We start from the raw sequence: 16,085 nt of genomic DNA, 5'->3' as shown, positions 1-16,085 counted from the left end.
AAGGAATAAAAGAATTCATACAAGCACAGAAAAAGGGACTGCGATTAGTGTACAGAACTAGTCTCATATAGAGACAAATTGCAGTTAACAATTCAAAGATTAAAAACTCACCTGAGCAGGCCCGCAGGCAATTCCAACAATATGTTTTGTGTCCAATCCTGGGAGAGCTGTAGGCTCTGGTTTGGTGATCCGCAAAGTGTCAAAATGTTGACACTGATCATTGCTCCCCCAGCTATGCACTTCACTATCTTCGGTCAGTGCCAAACAATGCGTGGATCCAGCTGCCACATCTATCACTTTTTTTCCTGAGTAAAAAAGTAAAGTATCGAAAATAACTTAAGGACTGTAATTATTAACAGAGAAAAATATCAGAAGGAAAGAAAACTGTGCTTATACTTAACTATAACTGTGTTCACACTTAACTGTAAACATGTTATGGACATCAATAGTCTTACCTTTGCTTTACTAGTGGATTGGAAGAGTACAGTAAAAGAAAAATCAAGGGAATATTTAAAGATTCTTAACAGAGAAACATGAAAGTCTACAAGTTCAAAACAAACAGCTTCTATTTTGTATCCCTTCCACTTGGATCACTTTTCAGGAAAGGGTTATTAAAAGATCTCCCCACCCATGAACTGGGACTACAAAGTTACATTATACTCCTTAGTTCAGAAGTTACTTTCTATTAGAGCATTCCTTATATATGAACAACTGTTTTAGGAAAGACAGTGAAATGAAAGTTTTTCTCCTCATCCTCCCCTCCAGAACCTCAGGTTTCTATCACATTGAAGAAGTAACCCTCACTGTTACAAACTAGTCAAAAATATTTTCCTGACAATGCAAAAACATGTCTTTAAATAAGCATTCCTGCAAACCTAACAGGAGAAAAACAGTATGAATAAGTAGAACACTAGGACAAGCAGCATTTAAAGTAATCTTACCATAGTAGCTCTACGTCTGCTGAAATTTTAAAGGCAGGAAAGGCAGAAATGATGGGAAATGTGCACAATTACCTTTTACAATGAAAACGGTATAGAATATGACACCAGAGTACATGGTATTGTCATTTGTATAGTTGAGATCATCACTTCCTAGCTAAAGGTTCCCAAAACAACAAAAAGCTTTTGAGTATTTCCAGCTAATTACCTTTCAAACCTTCCAGAAGTTTGGGATATCGAACATGCTCTTCCGTTCCATGCCCAAGTCTCTGATTGTCACCTTTTCCCCAGGTGTACACCTGACCATCTTTGGTCAAAGCAATAGAGAACTGACTTCCACAGCGTACTTTCACAATGTCCAGGTCTTGAAGTTTTTCTATCAGCTTGGGAGTCTTGCAACCATCACTGCCTCCCCTTCCTAGCTTTCCATAATCTCCATCACCCCAAGACCATACTTGGCCTTTAAAGAGAAAGAAAAACAGAAATATTGCACTGCTTTTTCATGTAATAAAGTTATCTGTTCTAACAAGCAAATTTTTAAAAAATCTGAGATTCTATAATTAGCACAATTTTGAAATTGTAAATTAGGAATATCAGTTATTAATGCATTTTCAATAGTTCATGAAATACATATGAAGGATGAGAAAGTTCTGAACAGTGGTTCTTAATCTGTAAAGTTCTCATGTTGACCAAACTAGCACAGAAATACATGTATAACATGCACAAAAATTCATTACTGTGCAAAAAGTCCTTCTTAAAAGCATATGTAGTAGAGAATATGCCACAAATCAAGCCTCTAGTTTGATCTTTAGTTATTAAGAACTTGCAATACTATTTCCACACTGAATGGTCAAATTGTCTGTGAAAGCTGATCTCTGTTTTCAGTTCTTGTCACTCAAATCATCTCACTAAATGAAGTGAAAACTGCCATTGTCTGTTATCACTGCCTTTCGATATTCACTACTTAATCTAAGCCCTACAATATCAAAAATCATGAAGTCATTCTGCATCTTCATTTAATAATAGTTCAAGAATGAGCATCTCCAAGTTTTGTCTTACATTCTAGAGCACTTACATTCCATCCTTTCATAAGCTATTCCCAAAGGTACTCTGATAAGCAAGAACAGGACCAAGGAATAAAATAATTAGGAAATCTCAGTTTTAAATTCCTGTATGAGGAAATCTTTCAGGTTTTTAATTGTGCATATCACCATAACCAGCTACATTTTAATAGAATAATTCGCTTCCAAGAGATACCTGATTTCCAAATGATGACTTTAGTGCCTAACCTCATACACTGAAATTCAGGTTTTGAATCTCTCGCATTGGGAATCTAGCTCAGGGATGCCAGGAAGCTGGATTCCAGAAGGAGCTTCTCTTTGTCAGTTTCCATGGGTTAACATAGACAACATCCCTCCTCAAAAATCTTGCTGTTGTGACATGAGTTTATTTAATTATACGATGCATAAAATGTAAATACAGATGTACATATATTTAATGTTTTGTGTGTCTATTATAGATTTGTCATTTTTTTAAATGTATATCAAACAAATGGTAATACAAATACGTATATTCAAAATGAGTATATTGCATACATATACATAGAAATGTTATCCATGCACATAACATACAAAATAAATGCACATATATATTTCCCCAAATGAAATTTCAGCTTCAAATTCTTAAAGAGTTAAAGCCACTAAAAATAAGCATGGTATTTGCAATATAAATACATATCTTTAGAATGAAAGCAAGAAAAGTCAAGCTTAACTGTTATATTTTGCTACTAACCATTTTCAGTAACTGCAAGAGTCTGAGCATCTCCACTTCCACATGACACATCAATAACTTTGAGTCCTTTCAGCCCTGTGACGAGCATTGGGATGGTCTGATCTTCACTGGAACCTTCAATATAAAGTAGATAAGGTGAGCAGCAAAACCAAGAAGGCTTGGTGGGTTTTTCTGGTTTTGGCTGGTTGGTTTTGGGTGTTTCGTTGTTTTGGGGTGGAGGGGGTTGTTCTGTTTTCTTTTCAGATTTGAGTATTATGACTGAGCTCCCATATGGTTTCTTAGGTATCTAATACGGATTTCACCCACAAGAAAAGTGGATTTTCACCCACTTGTCTTTGCTTCACAAGGAAGGGAACGGGACAATGCAGATTCCCTATGATTCTTCTCCATCCAGATGCCTATTTTTACAGAGCTCAAAGACTTGGTGGATTTGAGAGACAATTCCTCTCATAATGTATGCTTCTCAAATCAGCTATGGGTAGGTTGGATAAAAGATTGAGATAAACACTAAACAGCTAATTGAGAAACAACTGATTTTAAGACGTCAAATAACATACCATGACCAAGCCTGCCATAGTTTCCTCGTCCCCACGTATATAGCTCTCCTTCAGCAGTAATGGCTGCACTGTAAGTGCTTCCACATGCTATATGAACAACATGTTTCCCAGCTTGCTTTCCAGACAGGGCAGATATCAACTTTGGTTCCTCCAGAGGGCTGTTTAAAGAGAAGGTGACATATTTCACAAAGGGTGATCTGACGAGTAGGTAATAAAAGGTGTGCCATATTTGTTAGAAAATAACTGATGCAGTTCTACCTGCAAATCGTATTAGTAGCCTGAGGTATCAAAATAGAGTTGTAAATCAAAAATAAAATTCAGATTGTTCAACAACATACAAAGCAACAGAGATGTCTGACAACTATGATTTCTGTTTCCAATTAAATCAATGATGTGGTTTTCAGAAATATTTAAGCCTACTACAAAAATGTTATCTTTTATAACATTATTTGTTCAGATGTAGCATCTACAGTTCTAACCTTTGTGTAGTAACTGCCTTGCTTATCAGGAATTCAACACAGGGGGAAGAAACAACCTAAAATATATTGATACGCACTCCTACAGAATGGTTGAGGTTGGAATGAACCTCTGGAGGTCATCTAGTCCAACCTCCCCTGCCAAGAATGGTCACCTAGAGCATGTTGCACAGGATGGCATCCAGGAAGGTTTTAAGTATCTGCAGAGGAGGAGACTTCACAACCTCTGGGGGCCAGAGCTCTGTCACCCTCCCAGTAAAGACAGTTTTTCCGCATATTCACAAGGAACTTCCTGTGTTTCAGTTTGTGCCCTCTGCTCCTCGTCCTGTTGCTGGGCTCCAATGAAAAGAGTCCAGCCCCATTGTCTTGACATACTTCCTTAAGATTTTTATATACACTGTTAAGATCCTCTGTCTTCTCTTCTTCAGGCTGCCCTGCCCCAGCTCTCTCAGCCTTTCCTCTTAAAAAAGGACCTCCAGATCCCTAATCATCTTCATAGCCCTCCACCGGACCCCTGTAAAAAAAAATGCTCCTACATAAAAGCAGGACAATAATGTTATTGTTTAGTAAGGGGTGTCAGAGGGCAAAATGAATGATGTAAGCAACACGACCGCATTTGTAAAGACAACTCCACTGACATCTGAATCAATGTTCCTAGAGAAAATACACTATGGATTCATAAAACCACAAACAAAAGGCCTGGTAATAGTGCAACTACTACTACGCTGTCTACTCACAAGTATTTCAGACAGCATCAGTGCAGAAATAGGAATATTAAAAAGACAATATATGCAGAGAGAACATAATTTGTTTGGTAACAGAGTTGAATAGGGAATGCTTACGGTAAATGTGAAATACTTAATAGATTATCAAATCAAATTATTTTTAAAAATGGATTATCCGTTATATTTTGTATTGTTTTGTATAGCAATAGAATATTTGAGGTTATGAATCTTTAGCTGCCTACTTAAAAAAAACGCTTGCTTGTTAATGAGACTGTCTGAGGTATGGAGACCATGCACCAGGATTTTGCAGAAACACATTAACTTCCAAAGCAATGGGCTTTATGACAATTTCATTATCAAGAATTGCTTGCCACAATGACAACACATAGAACACTACATACATAGGAACGGTCAGTTACTATGCCAGCATTAACAGCCAGTTTACTTGCTGAACAAGTCACAACTACCAGCTCGGACAGTATCAGAAATATGGTTATTAACAACGTTTCCTACTTGCCTGATTTGTCAGACAATGATTGAAAAGTACAGGCACCCTTTAATAAATCATGATCAGGGTATATTACACCTTTTACGCATGGTCTCAGTGTAGCATGCCACATTTCAATAATATTTCTTATGGGCGTTTGTACACACAACTAAATAGTTTCTACTATGAATTCAGAACACTGACAAATGTTACTTTTTTTTTTTTTATTACATACACTGTATCTCCATGGCCTAGTCTGCCACCATCTCCACAGCCCCAAGAGAAAACTTCACCATTTGCTGACAAAGCAAGATAGTGATGCCCATCTGAATGTGCTGCAATCTTCACGATATTTCTGGAAGCTAAACTCTGCACCAGCTGTGGTCCCTGTGAACCAAAAGTAATAGAGTTATTAAAATCGCTTATGTTTTCCATCATTTGCCTATATAGAGAATAACTAGGAACACTTTTCCCAAGGCTTATCAAACCTGTCAAATCTATTAAGTTAATGAAGTAGATATAAGTAGAGAAAAGGCCAAATTGCTATTTAAATCTGATAAAAATGATGCTCTGCAACTATTCTGTTCCCATCCTTATACTTCTTTAGTATATATGAAAACAGTGTTTATTTTAAACAAGATCTTAGCAACAAATGTTTGTTACGGTGCAGTTTTGTCTGACAAACTACACAGTTTGAGCATGCTGCACTGAACTAAAATTCCTTTCACATCTGCTGATTTCTACAGCTGCTACCAAGGCCAGAATAGCAATGAAATCAAGTATTATAATACTCATAACCTCTAGCCTGACAGAAATTACAGGAATGAGATATGTTTAACTTCTGAAAGCTCAAAAACAACAACAAAGAAGCTCAGAAAAATCAGCATGTCTTCATCTGCTCTTCCAAGATATTATAAAAGCAGAACTATTGCATGAAATAATGAAATAATATAGAACACATTTTCAAAAATATGCAAAAAACTCACCAGTGTATCACTGTTGTATGCTTGCGTATAAACTCGTCCATTCCTAGATAATATTAAAAAACGTTTCTCTGCACAGGCAATCTGCACAACACCAAGATTGGCAAGTCCTTCACACTGAATTGGACCACTCACATTAGCATAGTATTTCCAACCTATTAAACCCCAAGCAATGACCTCTTGCAAAGATCCCTAGAAAATAAGAAATTCTGTAAGTACAGTTTTGAAATATGCAACTTAATTTAAAAAGATGCAGCAACGTTTTTGGTTTTGTATTTTTTAAGCTTTTCTATGCTAAATATACTCACATCTTTGACAGTCATTACTGTCAATGGTCAAAAAGTCTTGCCTATTAGCAGGATATCAAAAATAAAAACTTGCATGCATCACTTTCAGTCTTTTACTGAATAGGCTATAAATATGTACAGGAAGTGTAGACTTTCAAGATGGGAAGTTTAACATATAAAGAGGTTTCTTTGTTTTTTGGTGTTGTTTTTTTTTTTTGATTGTTGGTTTGTCCTGTTGTTGGTTTTTAAGTAAGCCAGACAGCCAACATTTAGTAAGTCTGGTCTTGAGAATTTTCTCTGATAAACAACAGGAACAGTCCAAAACATGGCAGAATTAGCCATAATATTGTGATACGAAAGAATTGTTCCCAAACCATAGAATTGTACTCCAAGGCTGACTGAAAGATTTCTGAATGTCGTACAAGATACCAAAGACAAATTTAAGCAACTCAAAGCTACCATGTGAAAATCAAAAGGAAAACAAAACAATCTTAAAAGTCATTATTCTTCCAAACTGAAAACTAGTTACACTTTTAGGAAATGTATCTTACTAAACTTGATTCTGCAAATAGCTACCTTATGAGATGTAGGAGAGCTACACTGTGGAGGCATACATGGGGTGGCTAGACGATCCAAGTGGGCCATGATCACAACTGCAGTTTGCCTCAGATCAATTGCTAGCTCATTGTCCTGTGGTAAAGTCAGATACCTTAGAAAACTTTCATTTGGACTCAGAGGATAAGTCAGCAGCTAAAAAGGAAAAAAGAACAGTCAGAAGAATATTCAACATATTTCCATGCCACTACACATACAGATACAGAATACACTATAGATATGCTGAGTATCTGCACAAGTTTAAGAGAAGCTTATTTAAACAGGCACATGTTTTTTCTTATAGTAAAGGAAAATCCCGAACACTTATGTTGAGAAAATTCAGCCATATTGTGAATAGGAAGTTGTAAGTGCATTAACACTCATTTGCTGTGTTTTATCAACCCCAGTAATATTCACTAAGAGTTGTAATTCAATTAACTTCTTACAAAATTAAATAAAAACAATCCAAATGTGCAGAAAAGTTAACTGGTCACATTTGTAACTTAACACAAACGCATTAGCTCTGAATACAATGTTTATCTATAATCATACTATGAAATTCCTCCTCCTAGCTCAAGGAACTCAAATGTACGCCAAAAAAAATCAAACAACAATGGTGCATGTATATATGTCATCAGGAAAATACTACTGCTAAAGTAAATCCAAATTTTGTTTGGATAATTTTGTAGCTAATTTAGTCAGCGAAATCAAGTTTGATACCAAGATAATGCCTCTTCCAACTAAGTCAAATGTAAGTACCTGAATCTCTTCCTCAGTATTGGGCACGTCTTTATTACATATTATACTCTGAAACCTTTGTAACAAAGGTAGAAGGGGTGCACTTGTTCCCTGTGCAGATCGCTCATTATCCGTTTCCCTCGTTCCGTTATCCCAAAGTTGAAGCAACAACATAACTGCAGACAACATTTGGCTGAAAGAGGAAGATTATGTCTTACATTAATAAGCATTTTTAGGGAAACCATTTTAGGTTATCCATACAACTCACTTTCTATTTTTAACCAGATGTCACAGCTTTACATTTTAAGTAGATGTCAGAATATCAAAAATGGATTTTACAATCTAGTTAACATGAGAGTTTGATCTCCACTGCATTACAGTAAAGGTCCACATGTTTTGAACCACAATCATTATACAAAACTAATGAAAACTGAAGACAGGCACTGCTCTGATCATTCAAACCAATAGCAGTGGTTAAAAATCAGTGTTCATGCTCCTCACCTTAACGTGCCCCTCTGCACTGCCAGTTCTAGCAATATGGCAAGTGCCAAGTGCTGGTCTTGTAACGGAATGTTCCCTGGGCCTTTGGTACTGGGAGCTCCATGCACATCTCTATTTAAAAATCAAACAATATCCATTAGCTAAGAAATAACTGGAAACAATAGATATTTGCTTAACAAAAGCATCTACAAAACACCGAGAACCACTAAACTTAAAGAATATAAAATTGGCAATGAAAGCATGTAACAAAAGCTGACACGTTCCACAAAAGGTTATTTTTAAAGTGGCAACTAAGCTTTAAAACTGCCCAAAGCTTCACTATCTGTTCCTTAGCTCTCTTAAATATGGTAAGAACATGAAAAACACATTTTTCACATGTATAATTTAAATATTCTTTATGATATTCACCATAAGGATGCAGTTCCAGTATTCAAAAGATAATTTAACAATCATAAAAGGGTAAGCTCAAGAGTTATTAAACAACAGGGAAAAGTAAGGGAGTGCTCCAAGTCCAGAGTGAGTATCTTTATTTTGTCCCCCTATGCACAGTCTGTATTATATTGCTGTAGTGGAAAGGCTCAGTAAAGCATACACATACATTGCATTACTAAAAACTCTTCATATGGATACAGCTTACAACAGTGATATAGTATTTTTAGGGTAAGTCTATACAGGGTGATTCAGAATACTCAAGTTTAGGTTCTTCTTAAATAGTTAAAGGAATTAAACCATGCTTGAGGAGCGTCATTTCAACAATTTATGTACCATTTGTTTGCTTGATGTAACATTATGGAAAACAACTGTTTTTCTTTTCTAAACTATTTCTGCTCAGGCCGTCAGTTGGTAGGAGATTTAAGTTTGCCATGTAACAGATACTTCAGCAATACCCTAAAGAAGAAACTTACCCAGTCACAACAGACCTTAGGAATTTAGTAGCTCTTTCCACAACTTCTAGCCATACAGAAGATACAGTCCCTTCATCAAAAAGGGATGCCTCTGGCAGAGCTCGTAGAGCATCAAGTGACTCCTGTAACAGCTCACTGCACAGGTCTGCATCTTCACCTAAGGATCACAGTAACACTAGTTACACCCACACCTTCACAGAAGGCATACAGATGTTCTTTACAACACTGTGGATTTTTATTTTTTTAATCTCACTGTTACGAGTTACTTAATATGTACATGAGTTCTCAATATTCATACAAACATTTTGACTGCAAGACTTCTGAAGAACAATCTGCTTCACAAAAAAAATGCATTTGGAAAGGCAGCAAGTCTTAAAACAGCTTGCCCTGCTATGCATCTGCTGAGGCAACTGGGAAAAGAACTAGCCCAGATGAAGAGCCAAATAACCGCAATCTAAACAAATAGCACAGAATGAGACAAATATTTAGGTAAGTCTGTGAGACAACAAACCTACCATGGTGTCCACTAGGCAGAGAATTCACTTCAAAAAGACTGTGGCCTGCCCAGAGACACGGCTGCTCAGGCCTCAAGCTGCAGGGAATGCCTGAGCCTGCTGCTGCCAGGAGAGGGCAGCGGGGAGACTGCCAGTTCTCAGGTGCAAGGTGTGCTGGCCACGGTGACAGAAATCAAGGAGCAGGTGGAAAGACTAAGGAGAGACTAAGGAGCATGTGAGCTGGAGACTGCTTGGTGGAGTAACTCTTTGGCATACCAGAGAGAACGGCACCGGGGGATGCCCCCCCAAAGGGTGGTGGAGCCCCTGCCCTGTCACTCTTGGGCAGAGGGAGGGGACCAAAAAGAAGATGAGGGTTGGAAGCGAGTCCCAGTTCAGTGTCACAGGCAAGCCCCCTGCCTACCTACCTCACTTCCCCAGGGGCCCCTCCAGAATAGGTTTGAGGCCCTCAATCTTGAACGAGAGGTAGGAGAGGGTGTGGTGGAAGGCCTAACTACAAGGTTACACACAGGAGGAGTGACACCATGCCTCAAGACTGACTCCAATAAGAAAGAAAGATGGGTAATTGTAGTAGGCAATTCCTTTCTGAGAGAAGCAGAGGGCTCAGTATGCAGAGTTGAACCTCATCATAGGGAAGTCTGCAGTCTACCTGAATCCCCAGATCACAGATATCACCAGGACACTCCCCAAACTGGTGTGCTCGACAGACTACTACCCGCTACTGATCCTCCACACAGGTGGGGAGGAAGCTGCATCCCGTAGCCTGAGAGGAATGAAGAAAGACTACTGTGCTGCAGTAGTATAGTGATACATCTTTTCTGAAAAATAAATCTAACTTCTCTGAAACCTGGCATTAAGACGCGTTCTCTTTGTGAAATCCCAGTTTGTATAGCTAAGCACAAAAGTAGCCCAGCACAATACAGCAGCTGGACTGGCTTGAATAGCAATGACTGGCTCCGATGGCTTTGATCGACAACAACACTGTTGGACATAATACCACATAAAAGTAAGATACAATTATGGTAGTCAAATATTTATAAGTATTTGCATAGAGCTATATCTTTAATACATGCACGTGCTTTTATGAAAAAATTGTCTTCAGAAATCAAAAATATCCACAGTATGCTACAGAATAGACCTACCTGACCTCCATGCTCTACGAAGGAACGCAAATGCAAATGAAAGTGCTGCTCGGGATCCAACTCGTGCAAGTCCTTCTACACCTTTCCCTACAGGTCTTGGGCTAAAAAAAAATCATATTTGCATTGTCTCTATACAGTTTATGTAACAATTACATTATAAAAAATATTAATAATATATGTATTTTACAGTTTTCCACTTTATTTATATGCATGCAGATACAATTACTTTTTTTTTTTTTTAATATAAATAGTTGTAAGTTCCTCTTGAGAATGACGGTGGTCAACACCAAAACGACAACCAAAATGCAACTTCAGCTGTTCTAAAACCCAGCTAACCCTATGTGTGACAACAAAAAGCTTAACAGAGAAAAAATAAACCAGACTGGCATAATTGCCATAGGAAAGGCTCCTAAATTACTTAGAGTGAAGTTATGACTGCATACTAAAAATACACAAGTGTATAATGTTTCACGTACTCATTTTTATCTGGGATGTTCATACTTCTAGTGTATTTGGACTGCATTACCTAGAATTTTAAATTTTGTATAAATCTTCTATTCAATTACTGATAACAAATTTCATCCATTTTGTCATTGCCTATCTTTTCACTCAAGTGTCAGTATTACAAATCTCTTTGCAGCTTCTGTATTGGTTTGTGTACAGAAGAGAGAGAACTTGAATTTTTGTTGGCATTCACTGGACTCCCAAACATTTTTATTACCTTTGTTTTTTATGCAAACCATCACAAACCTGGTTTTAATCTCACATCACAATGAAAGTGAACTTGCAAGACTTTTTCAAGCAAGGGAAAATTTAATCTGGCTTTTCTTTTTAAGCACTCTGATAATTTAAACATACCAGTGTTCTTTTTTAATCAGAACTGAAAAAAATTATTCTTCAAAGAACAGATTATTCAGAGAAAGACATCCCCATCAGAACAATCCCACAGATGGTAACTCATCCACGATATTTGCTTACTGTCTCTTTAATTTTTGAAGCTACAGCTAATCTAAAATAAAATTTTCCCTGGTTAAATTGCTTGTTCTGTCCAACAGCAACTAGTTAACTATTGACAAGCTTCTTTAATGCCTCAATTAATACTTTTTTTCTATTCTTAGGTCAATAAACTATCTAGATATAGAAAGTAACAAGATAATTTCTTATTCAGATAGTTCTCCTGAAACATTTTCAGATGAAATGTCTGATTTATCGCTCAAAGAATAACATCTACTGAAGTGTATTATAATAAAAGTCAGCCAATATGAACAGTCAGCATAAGTAAGCATCAGCCAAGGATAAAAAACTGTGTGGTAGATAGCACCACCTAAAACCATCTTAAATAAGAAGACTGTCTTTACTGGTAATGCTTCATGAGGAGAAAGAAATCCCATTAAGCTGTCACGCAGAGGTTGATAACCCTTCTATGATGTTGCTAATATATTAACTTATCCATACAACTTGTCATTACCTTTTCTTATCCACCGTAGGCAGAGGAATACTATTGCTTTTCCACTTAACTTTGACATTCTCCTGAAGAACTGTTCTGTTCAATGCAATGAAGTATCGTTCCAGGATAACGAGCCTCTGCTTTAGCCTCATAGCTGAAAGAGCTGTTGTAGCAGTTTGCGTGGCCAGAGTTTGCTGTTCCTTCACTAGTACATGAAGGCACTCTTTCAATTCGTTCACATCTAAGAATCAGAGAAAGATATAATTTTAGTGGCGTTCAACTTTCTTACATACATTACCAGGAAAAGTCAAGAACAATTAACAACTATGAGCTGACTAGAAGCCTGAATCTCAAAACCTAGTGAAATTCACTGTTTCCGTATTTAATGTGCACATTTCTAATTAGCAGTATGTATTACACAATTACAAGTCATATTTAACAGGTGTTTACACAAAGACTACAGTTATCATTAAAGCTAGTTTGGTGTGAATACATCTTAACCTTCATATTTCGTGTCTGAGATTAAAATGCCATAGAAAATATTTATGCAAGTGTTCAAAACAAGTTATACAGCAAATTCTTATCAACAGCAGACCTCAGAGCCAGACTTCTCCTAAGTACAAGCAACAACCTTGCAAGTACCTAGGAAAACATGCTTTCATTTTGCACTGATACACATTATCTTAAGTTTCTCAGAAGTAATAAAGCTACTCTCAGAAGCTCCAGGGTCACTGCCAAGAGCTGGTTAGCTTCTGAAACAAGCTGTCAGAAATTTAAGACACCCACAAGTAAAAACCAGCAAATAAAAGATGTGACCTACGTACCGACACCACCAGAGAATTCTTTGCTAACCAGAAAAAAACATTCAATAGCCTGAAGTCCAAATTATCTAATGACACATGACAAAGACAGTCTCAAAACACTTGAAAACAGGAATTTTGGAGTAATGTTTTCTATTTGGTTGGGGTTGGTTGGGGGGGTGCTTTCCTCCCCCACCCCACCTTTTTTTTTTTTTTTTTTTTTTTTTAAAACATTCTCTGTAGCTTTAATTCTTCGGATAGACAGCAACAAAGTTCTTGGTTTTGTTTTTTTTTTTGTCTTGGAAGGGTTTCTTTCCTCTCCCTTTATTAACAGTCTGATCACTGGGCCACCCCACTCTGCTTTTCTCTTCACTACAGCCCTCGTCCCGAAGCCAACCACCAGCATTTGCTGCCTGGCTGCCACACAGAAGTGACTTTGTTTCAACTGATGCCTGACTAAGGGCTATGAAAAAAAAAAAAAAAAAAAAGCTACCTGCAAATATGTACCTGTGTTTGTGAAAAGATGGCAAAAGCCTTCGAGAAAAGAAAATAAATGGAATAGCAGCCTCCAAGCTATAGAAATTCAGACACTCTTATGGTAGCATCTGGAGTTGAAAATTGTATCTAATGAGGCAGGAGGCTTTTTATTCTTTTGTAAATGTAACTCTCTAAAGTATTTCAAAGTTTTGTTTCCTCTGTAATAAATCTCTGTGTGGCCAGCAGAGAATTCAAGCAGCCTTCTCTGCCACCATATCATATTGCCCAGTCACACACAGCTTGTTGTCACCCATCACCCCAGCCTGCTTTCAACACTGCTACTCACATTTCACTATTTCATGTGTTAGATTCCTTTCCCTGAGGCAATTTGCATTTTTCCCGCTTATGACGAACAACTGACTTTTTTAGTGAGTAAGAACAGTAAGTGTTCCTTACAGCCTAGACCTTAAGAAATCAGACAGAAATAATAGCAGCTATTATACACATCCATGCTTTGGCTCAACAACAGGAAATGTGACCAAAAAAGCCACAATATCCTTAATTTTTGCCCCATAAAATTCCCTACAAAGACATCTGTAAGACAGATCTGTCAGCCATAGCTGAACAGAGCCACGCCAGATCACTCTGTAAACTAAACATAAATAAAACAAATGCCTGATAAAGGCATGTTTGGTTTGGCTTTGGATAGGACAAGAGGGAATGATTTGCACCAGGGAAGGTTCAGGTTGGGAATCTGGAGATATTTCTTCTCAGAAAGAGCAGTCAGGCATTGGAAGAGGTGCTGGGGTCACCATCCCTGGGGGTGTTTAAGGAAAGGTTGAACCTGGTGCTTTGGGACATGGTTTGGTGGGTGACATTGGTGGTAGGGGGATGGTTGGACCAGATGGTCTTGGAGGGCTTTTCCAACCTTACTGATTCTAATTCTATGTTTATGTCCTTTAACATGATGTAAGTTTACTAGGAAGTTTTCATGGGTGACTGGATGAGTCCCCAGCCCGAAGCTCCAGCATACCTCCAAATGAATACCATAATTTCAAAGGAAAAAAATCAGTTGAAAAGTGTTAGCATTACTCAGCTTCAAAGTACTGTAACAGAATATGGTCACTATTGACACACCTATTTGTCAACCAATTTCACTCTGCAGGTTCATTCCCCATATTACACACTCATGTATCCACAGGAAAAGTAAATAAACAGTTGATGGAAAAAAAATGGCACTTTCATTAGCGTCTGTGTTTGGGGAAAATGATAGAGTGTATGTTTGGTGATAGAGATACTAAGCACTAGGTGCCAGACTCCACCGAGTCTATAAACTAACAGAGAGCTACAGTTTTCATAATCCCCTCCTGGCTGACAAGTTATCTGCAGGTGAACAGCCCCTCAGATTCTTTCTGAGAGTTAAGGAACAACATGTTTTCTGGTGACAGAGCCCTTCCTTTCAAAGTAATACACTTAATAAACATATGACACAGGGAAAGAATCAGGATGGGCAGAGGCTACCTACATTAGATGTAATTCGTTATGAGGAAGTTTCCCTAAAAGACCACAACTGAATACTTTCAGAGCCAGCTCCAATCAGGCACGTTACTGCTGTTACGAAAATCCCATCCACTCTGATGCAATAGGAGACACCATACAAACTCTGAATGAAAAAAAAAAAATCCTACAAAAGCACATACAATGTATGCAAGTCAAGCATTAGCAGTTTTCAAGCTGACCATTGTGTGCACACAATACCATGTCTGTACAGGAAAAAAAAAAAAAAAAAAAGCATTATGTTTCATCTGCAGCACCTACAAAATTAAGTCCTAGCACAATACATACTGGGGACTACCTGAAAGAAACTCAACATGATAGTCAATGATCTGATGTGACAACTGGCTCATCTGACAAAAAATAACATTACTGTAGCTTTTAAGTACCTCAAAGGTTCAATTCTGTTTAATACAGAAGATCTACATAATACTTCAAGATGATTGGAGTTGAGTCCTATTAAATACAGAAAGTTTCACAAAACGAGAACTTCATGATAGTACTTTTTAAAGCAAGGGATATTTCATTTCAAAAGCAAGTTATTTTTCTTTCCTGTCTAAGTCAACAAACACGTATGAACCATTAATGTAAGTTTTCTGACTTGAGTTGTGGTAAAATTCTTTTCCTTTACTCCTCTCACTTTGCTTTCACAATCTGAAATGGCGACAATTTTAGGAGGCTTTCTCCCAAAATTAAGTAATTCCTTTCTTAAAATACTTTATATGTACTTGATTATTTCAATAATCCAGAAGAAATTTCATACGCAAAGTGTAGGTAAAGGCTGGAACAGCTATTCCAGACAATGTTAGCTATGGTAATCCTACAACTCAGATGTGCCTCAAAACTGAACCAAGGACTGCATTGTTTTGTTAGAAGTAACACTGTTGGGGGAAAAGGGTGTCTGTGTGTCTTTGGATTTATGTTGTGTGTTTTTTTTAAGTGAGCTGTTATCTACACACTTCCCATATTTAAATCTTCTCTTCTTCCATAAGTAGATTAGCCTTGATGAAAATTTAGTTCCTCTTCAGAAAGTTTTCAATACATTGGGGAACTGACCAAGTGAAATCGGTCAAGCCCGAGCAACATATATTACCCAGTGTCTAAACAGACTACTGAGAGAATAGGTTATTAATAGCAACGATTCGAGTTTCATCTGAGAAGGTTACAGCGA

The 16,085-nt window shown here is 37.4% G+C and overlaps 1 protein-coding gene across 4 annotated transcripts in view; it reads right to left on the bottom strand.

The window, feature by feature from the left end:
- HERC2 (HECT and RLD domain containing E3 ubiquitin protein ligase 2) overlaps nucleotides 1–16,085 on the bottom strand; it is a 110,149-nt gene that overhangs the window by 72,173 nt on the left and 21,891 nt on the right. For 3 of the 4 annotated variants that reach the window (XM_032185444.1, XM_032185471.1, XM_032185450.1), the window contains exons 5-16: nucleotides 12,105–12,324; nucleotides 10,637–10,737; nucleotides 8,983–9,139; nucleotides 8,078–8,188; nucleotides 7,598–7,769; nucleotides 6,821–6,994; nucleotides 5,961–6,149; nucleotides 5,210–5,361; nucleotides 3,287–3,444; nucleotides 2,730–2,843; nucleotides 1,147–1,398; nucleotides 112–305 (exon numbers count right to left, since the gene is read on the bottom strand). In XM_032185444.1, coding sequence (XP_032041335.1) covers nucleotides 112–305; nucleotides 1,147–1,398; nucleotides 2,730–2,843; nucleotides 3,287–3,444; nucleotides 5,210–5,361; nucleotides 5,961–6,149; nucleotides 6,821–6,994; nucleotides 7,598–7,769; nucleotides 8,078–8,188; nucleotides 8,983–9,139; nucleotides 10,637–10,737; nucleotides 12,105–12,324 — 1,994 coding nt within the window. The remainder of the gene's footprint in view (nucleotides 1–111; nucleotides 306–1,146; nucleotides 1,399–2,729; nucleotides 2,844–3,286; nucleotides 3,445–5,209; nucleotides 5,362–5,960; nucleotides 6,150–6,820; nucleotides 6,995–7,597; nucleotides 7,770–8,077; nucleotides 8,189–8,982; nucleotides 9,140–10,636; nucleotides 10,738–12,104; nucleotides 12,325–16,085) is intronic. The other variant, XM_032185460.1, reaches the window with a different exon arrangement.

This window comes from Aythya fuligula, chromosome 1 (genome assembly GCF_009819795.1).
Source record: "Aythya fuligula isolate bAytFul2 chromosome 1, bAytFul2.pri, whole genome shotgun sequence".
Lineage (NCBI taxonomy): Eukaryota > Metazoa > Chordata > Aves > Anseriformes > Anatidae > Aythya > Aythya fuligula.
Note: the sequence above shows the minus strand (reverse complement) of the source record. Positions and strands in the feature narration are given on the sequence as shown.